At 36.5% G+C, this 7,411-nt stretch overlaps 1 protein-coding gene across 1 annotated transcript in view; it reads left to right on the top strand.

Moving 5' to 3' along the window:
- Nucleotides 1–5,284, top strand: part of PTPN20B (protein tyrosine phosphatase, non-receptor type 20B) — a 23,388-nt gene extending 18,104 nt beyond the window's left edge. Inside the window, exons 14-18 of the mRNA XM_010000356.1 lie at nucleotides 521–611; nucleotides 1,257–1,591; nucleotides 3,138–3,353; nucleotides 4,313–4,375; nucleotides 5,213–5,284. Of these exons, the coding sequence (XP_009998658.1) occupies nucleotides 521–611; nucleotides 1,257–1,591; nucleotides 3,138–3,353; nucleotides 4,313–4,375; nucleotides 5,213–5,284 (777 nt within the window). The remainder of the gene's footprint in view (nucleotides 1–520; nucleotides 612–1,256; nucleotides 1,592–3,137; nucleotides 3,354–4,312; nucleotides 4,376–5,212) is intronic.
- Nucleotides 5,285–7,411: the final 2,127 nt, after the last annotated feature.

Here is a 7,411-nt window from a genome sequence, read left to right as displayed (position 1 = left end):
TTCCTGCTTCCAGCTATACTGCATTCTATTCCCCTAAATCTGCTATGAAGCACTTAATGACTATGTGATTTGCACTTAACATCATTGGTGCTGCTCCCTATGTGAATCACTTCCTCTGTCACTGAAAAGTATTCACTGACATTGATTACTTGCTAATGGTGCAATAGATGGTGCGTTAGTCAGTATGTTATCAATTATATATATTGGCATTTGGCCAAGACACTATTCCAAACATCTGTTTTACAGCAATACAAAACAGGGATTTGTAATGTCAGGGACTGAGGATGTGGGTTAGGAATCTCACCTGAAAACACTAGAAAGGAAGTGCAAGCTGAAGAAATTATAAAGGAATTTTAATTATTTGCCTAGAAGTTTAGAGAATGATGTACTGATTCCCTTCTGTAAGAAGTCTACTTGCCAGTCTTGGGTCACATATAGCAGTAAGGTTTGCTCACACCAACTCTGTAAAGGTTGTCTATAAATGATGTAAACATGGATTGACTACCTCTCTTTGTCCTAGGCTTTACAACATGTGAAACCAATAGATGACTGCAGAACTGGAAAAGCACCAGAAAACCAGCATAAAAACAGATACCGAGATATTCTTCCATGTAAGTATGTACACTAATGAGATCAGATGTTCAGTGAACATCAGAAAACAGAAAAACAGTCCTAACACTGATATGTAGGAGGTGCAAATCTCACCAGACCCTTAGTCACAGAGACATCCACTACTAATGAAACGTATTGAGATTTTTCCAGAAAAGATAGAGTTCATGTAAGGATATCTGCAGTGCACAATGTGTAATTTTCTCAAGTATTGTATTCCACAAGGCAAGACTAGGGCCAGCTGTCGTGGTGTTTCCTTCCCTCTTTCTCAATGAGATTGATCTACATTTCTGTGGGCAAGTGGCTTCGTAACATCAGTATCCAGTGACAATGTTTCCATACCATAAATTGAAGGTAGTTGTTGGATAGACTGAGTTGCTGCCTAACAATTCTGTGGTAATTAGAAGGCCTGTCAGAGTGTCACACAACTATCTTAAGAGAAATAAAGCTGCTGTGAATTATACAATTTACATGTGGGAATTCCTAGTAGTAGGGATTAATACTAGTGATACTACCCAGAAGTGTTCTAAAATCCAGAGGCATACGTTGCTGCTAGAGGCTGAGGTTCCCTGTACACTGAGTACTAGAGATGGTAGAACTCTGTTTCAGATTGACAACTGAAATAGCAACTTTCTGTTTCTGTCCAGATGATAAAACACGAGTTCCTTTGGGTGAAAAGAATGGCTACATTAATGCAAGCTACATTAGAATGAAAGTTGGAGAAGAGGAGCATTTCTATATTATAACCCAAGGACCTCTGCCATCCACTATGGTTGATTTCTGGCAAATGGTCTGGGAGAATGAATCAAATGTGATTGCCATGATGACAAAAGAAGTGGAGCTAGGCCAAGTCAAATGTCATCAATACTGGCCTGAACCTCCCCATGACTCTATAGACCTGGCTAATTTCCACCTCAGATTAGACAATTACCAGATTCTGGAACACTTCATAATTAGAACAATAGAAATTATCAACAAGCAGGTAAGTTGAGTATACTTCATACTGTCATATATGCTTAAATTGATTCGATATTTTGTGTAAGTAAATGTTAGTGTTATTGTTTAGTTCTTCAGAAATATTTGCTCAGTATTTTTTTTGTAAAGTAAAAATCTGAATAACAGACATGAAATTAGGGTTAATGAAATGCTTCTTCTTTGCTCATTACACAAGTAATGGATCCAATATTACATGTATTTGGACAAGATAAAAAAAATAATCCTTCAATAGTAACAGAGCTGTCATGTTCAATATTATGTACTATTGCTTCATGTTTTCATCAAAACAGTAAGGGCTGCCAGAGTGTTCTGTAATGGTGATTGGAATGATAGAGGGTTGTCGTGAGCTGATGCCAGTGGGCTACCCCCCCCACAAGGAGGAAAAGGTGGTTTTCATCCTAGAATTTAGAACAAATTATACTCCTTTTATTCCTGAAAAGATATGAATGCTCATGAAACTACAAATCTAGCAGCACTTTTTTAGAAATCCACCAAATACAAAAATGTAAGAACATGGAAACCAGGGCAATTATAAGTCCATCAGTCTTGCCTCAATGTTAAGTAAAGCTTTGCAAAAATTTCTGCAGGACATATGGAATAATTGAATAATAATGGAATAATTAAGATATTTGTACTTGTGCCAGACTAACTTGGTGTCTTTTTCCATCAAGAAAACAAATTTTCTATATAAAGAAAACACAATTTGTCTTATGTCACTGAGTATGAAGCATAGTAAAGCATTTTATATGAATCTTCAAAAAATATTATTAAGATGGCAAGATAGGCCATTTCATGTTATTGTTTCAATGGCTATGTTATGTTTGCTGTGCTTCTCTTGGACTAAAATCAAATTACTACAGAAAGCCACAGCTTTACTTAAGCAGAAATCTAGACATGAATTCAAAATCTTCTGATGTTAAAAATCCAGGGAGTTTTTTTGCATTCAGCTTAAGATGTTTAGGCAAGGTGACAACAAGAACTAATGTCCCATGACCATTCCATTAATTATATTTTTTAGCTTATCTGTAAGTATTTTTTGGTTGATTTGGTTTGCATGTTAGGGTATCTAATCACAAACTGTTCTTTTATATCAGATAGCCAGAATAGCATTTGCAAGATTAATATTGTGGCTATTATATTACTCCTCTTCTATTGGTGTGACTTAATTCACTTACAGAAACAATTTTAGTAACCAGTACTGGAATGTTATAATGTAACAAACGTTTTTGTTTTCCCTTCTAACCAATAAATAACTATAACCTTTTGGGGCAAGAGAGTAACTTTGGTGTCTCATCAAAATCATGCGAACAGTATTTCCTAGATCTGTGTGCTTAGTGCATTTCTCAGTCATTTCCGAGTACATTTTTGAAAACCTAAAATAAAATTTCATAGGGTCAAATATGAAGAGCTGAAGAGTTTTAGGGATGACTAGAATGAGGCTGAAGGAAAATTTATCAGCAAAATTTCAAGAAATTCCTTCCTTTCAAGGAAATCTTGGATAATTTTTAACATTTCTGGTCTTTCTCTTCCAGACAGAAGAGAAGCGCATTATAAGTCATTTGCAGTTTACCACTTGGCCAGACCACAGTGCTCCCAAACTGGCTGAACAGCTTGTAAAATTTATTTGTTGCATGAGAAAAGCTCACAGTACAGGACCTATTGTTGCCCACTGCAGCACTGGCATTGGGAGAAGTGGAGTTTTGCTGTGTGTTGAGCTTCTGCTCACCTATATAGAAAAAGATCTATGTGTAAGTATCAATCAGATCATTGTTAAATACTACAGACTGGTATGGGTGTCAACAACATGTGAGGTGTCACCGTTTGACTCAGGTTCGACAACAATGCTCTTGATCCCCTCCCCCCCAACCCAGGTAGGGAAGGAGAGAGAGAAAAAAAGAGAGAGACTTGGCTGGATTGAAAACTAAACTACACAGCTTTAATTAAAACACTAATGAATCATACAAGAAAATATATACAATTATATACAGATAGATTCAGGTATGGGCAAAAGCCTCTCGCCTCCCCCCACCCCAGCAACTCCCACAGCACTTCCCTGAACTGGGAAGAGTCCCGAGGAATCCCGGAGCTGCTGCTGGAGAAAGAGCAGAGAGTTATGGGGGTCAGGAGATCTCGAGCCTAAGGGTCGACGGTAATGGATGAACAGAGTCCTCCCTGGACGCCGGCCATGGACGGAAGAGAAGGGAAGAAAAAGGAAGGAAGTTGTCTTCTGTGATCTCTGACCTTCCTTTGAGCTTACGTAGATATATGGAATGGAATATCTTTGGCCAATTTTGCTGTCCATCTAACTCAGCCTCCTACGGAGGGGTCACAGATCTCCCCATAGTGTCTGAGCCGGCAGAGTGCAGGTGCGGCCTTGAAGCCTCAGTAGTTAGAAAAACATTCCACTGTCTTATCAGCCTAGCAGAACACGCTGTTGCTAGTTACAAGAAAGCTTACTGAAGGAAAAAAAAATCAGTAAAAAGAAAAATTGGCTTCATCCTGGCTCAAACCAGGACATGAGAGTATCTTAGAGGAGAGTAATTTCTGGTAAAATTCATCCCCCTCAAATGGAATAAAACAGCTTTTGTTGTTTTAGCCAACAAATATACTGTTTGTAAAATAACTGAGCCTCAGCTTCCTGATCTGAATATGCTTACATCTTTATAACTTGCATCTCAACAAAATATAAACTGTTCTCTTCCAATAGTTCAACATCAAGCAGATAGTGAGAGATCTGAGAGATCAGCGTTGTGGCATAATCCAAAGTAAGGTAAGTTCTTAACATACAACTAGATTATGATTTTTAAATGCCTCATTTACTGGTACATATCAACATGCTTAGATAAACTTGGGGCTTAAAGCTTAATTTTTACCCTTTCATTCGAGGAAAGTAACAGCCTTCCAGGCAAGTGGTGTGTAGATTTTAATATGAAAGATATGTCTCTTATTATTGAAATAAAAGCAAAGTACCATTATAGCACAGACACCAGCCCTGCTCCCCTTTTATTTATGTTTTTGTGTTTGTTTTTTTAAACAAAAAGAAAAGCAGACATCAACAGCAAAACTGGTGACATATCATAAACTGTAGCCTGCAAAATTGCAGCCTTCAGTTGAATTCTTGCTATTGATGAGTTATCGTTACCCCAATAAACCCTTCTACTGCTGAATTAAAACTAACCCTGAAAAGAGTTTTCACACAGGAAAAACACAAGATGTGGCTAACTAAATTTAGAGCAAACAGGTCATGGGAAGAAAAGCAAGAAAAGACTAGAATAAGTTCTTCCTATAGGCAAGTATTTTAGCACATGCTTTGATACATGTTTCTTCAGGGTAATGACTGAGCCTGAGATTAAAATTAAGCAATACTTAACGTTCACTGACCTAAATGAGACTTAAGTAGGTGCTTACAGGTGCTGCATTAAATAAGAAAGTGTTCCTGAACTTTTAAGTGATGGAACAAAAAGAACAGGGTTGCTCTTAAATATCTTAGTTTTTGTACCTGTATTACAAAGATGCTGATGTTATAAACACTTCAGCCAGTCCATCCTTTGTCTGGAATTTATGTTGAATGTAAACAGGTGTTTCCTATTCGTGTCTCTGTGTGCAGGATGAGTATTTATTCTGTTATGAAGTAGTGCTGGAAGTTCTTCAGAACCTTCAAGCAACAGATTCCCTCTGACTGCAATATGAGTCTTCCCTGTTGCCATTTCCCTTGGACTCCAGGGACCAGTCAGAAAGTGCATTAAACAGATGTCAAGCCAGCACAGACAAGTGTTGCATTACATGCTTTGTTAGATTACTGTGATTTCTAACGTATTTCAAACCCTTGCTTAATATGTCCTGTGTAAGTAATTTAAATCTTGACTCACAGTGTGGAGAAAAAGCAAGCTAGTAATGGAACAGTGCTGGACATTTTGCATGTTGTGCATAATAACATATTCATTGTTATGAAATGATTTTGGAATTGTGGCAAGGAGATAGCAGCCTTTGAAATTTACTTTACTAAGTGTGGTATAAGATCAATTATCCCTTACATATTGTTGTGCACTAATTGTTTCTGGACTGTAAATCAGTATTTTATTTTAGTTATGCTTTTGTGTGGAAGGACTCAATTTGTTTACCTTTGATTGCCTGAATGAGGTGGAACCATTTCTAGTAATCATGCCAGCCCAGGAATTTATACCACCATCACTAGACATCTTAAATCAAGAAACTGACAGAAAAATAGGATGCCTTTAAACCCTAGTTGGTTCTCTTCAAAGCAGGAAGAACATTCTAATAACTGGATGGAATTTTAATTTTCCCCAGCAATATGGACATCTGTAGACAGCATCAGTATTCTTTCATTTTGTTTTGATGTAAAAAGGAATGCAAATACTAAGCCAGATGAAATGCCTGTGAGTGTATTTTGGAATGCATATACACTTCATTTCCCCCTGATCCTTCCCACTGATTAACTGTCTTGTCATTCTTATGTAGCATCTGAACCAATCTAGGTGAAGTCCCACTGGTTTCAGGTGGGGCTGAATAAGATCTTTAAATTAAATAAGTCTCTGTACAGCTTATTTCTCTTGTAAAAACTGTCTCAGTGTGAGTTCCAGTGCATTTGAGCAGAAATCTGTTGTTCAAGTTTGTAAGACTACTTGTTTCTATAGTACTGCTTCTAAATCCTTTATCTAGGTGATATATATGGGAATCAAGTATATATGTGCACTGGAAGAGTAACTTCTAAACATAGAAAAACAGTTATTTAACTCAATTGTACATATTTTTAAAACTTCTTTGATTTCTGGAAGGGAGAAAATATTAAGAAGCATCTGAATATAAAACTGCAGTAGAAACAAGACAATAAGATAGCTGCTTATTTTAATTACAAATGGGAGGTTTACCATTCAGAAAGAAAGAAGGATTGAATACAAATTAAAAGCATAACTTTTAGAAAAAGTCACTGTAATACAATTATAATTGAGGCCAAGGGCCATGTTTTTTCTTTCTGCTCTCAGACAGTTTGACAGAAGTCAGGAAAAGATAGAAATTAAACTTAGGAGCTGAGCCAGATGCAAATCTCAAACATATTGACAGAGATCTAGAGAAATGCTAAATTAGTGGAGTAACCCTGTACTTACATTGGTACAAACATAAACAGAATTCAATGTTTTGTCTTAAATTCATTGAATTTGAGCCTTCCCAAAAGTGTTACTCTCCATACAGTCTGCATTTACTATCTTTATGTTACATATAAAGGACTATTGGCACAGTTTTGTCAAGTGTCATCATCAAATTTTTGTTCATAACTTTGTTACTTTTGTTTGGTACTTGGCCTTTCACTTTGATTTTAGTTATTGAACATGTACTACTATGCAATGAATGCACTACACTACACATGAATGCACAATTCACTTTTTATACCACAAGTTTAAAAAGCTTCCCAGTGAAAATATTCCTGTACTTTATGCAAAGTGTTTTTTCTGTAGTTTAGAACAAACACTCTGGATTTAGAAAACAAACTTCGTAACATGTCTTGTTCCTCCACATTTATGCATCATCTTTGCAGCTGTTCAACCAAAGTGTTTGCTGTTTGACTTAAGTTTTTCCTGTTTTACAGGGATATTAAAAAAATAAATAAAAACACCAAACTGAGTTTAATTTCAATTGTTTTTTTATGAAAAAGCAGCTGTAATAACTAACTTCTAATCAGTAAGAGCTCTAGCAAAAATAACCTTTCATTATTGGAGTCATATTTAAACTTCCTTTACAGGCAGATTTCCTACATTTTCCTACAGCAGGTATTACTGACCTCTGGGAC

Source organism: Chaetura pelagica, unplaced genomic scaffold (assembly GCF_000747805.2).
Source record: "Chaetura pelagica isolate M959 unplaced genomic scaffold, ChaPel_1.0 scaffold156, whole genome shotgun sequence".
Classification (NCBI taxonomy): Eukaryota; Metazoa; Chordata; class Aves; order Apodiformes; family Apodidae; genus Chaetura; species Chaetura pelagica.
The sequence above is the reverse complement of the archived record's forward strand: the minus strand, read 5'-3'. Positions and strand labels throughout refer to the sequence as shown.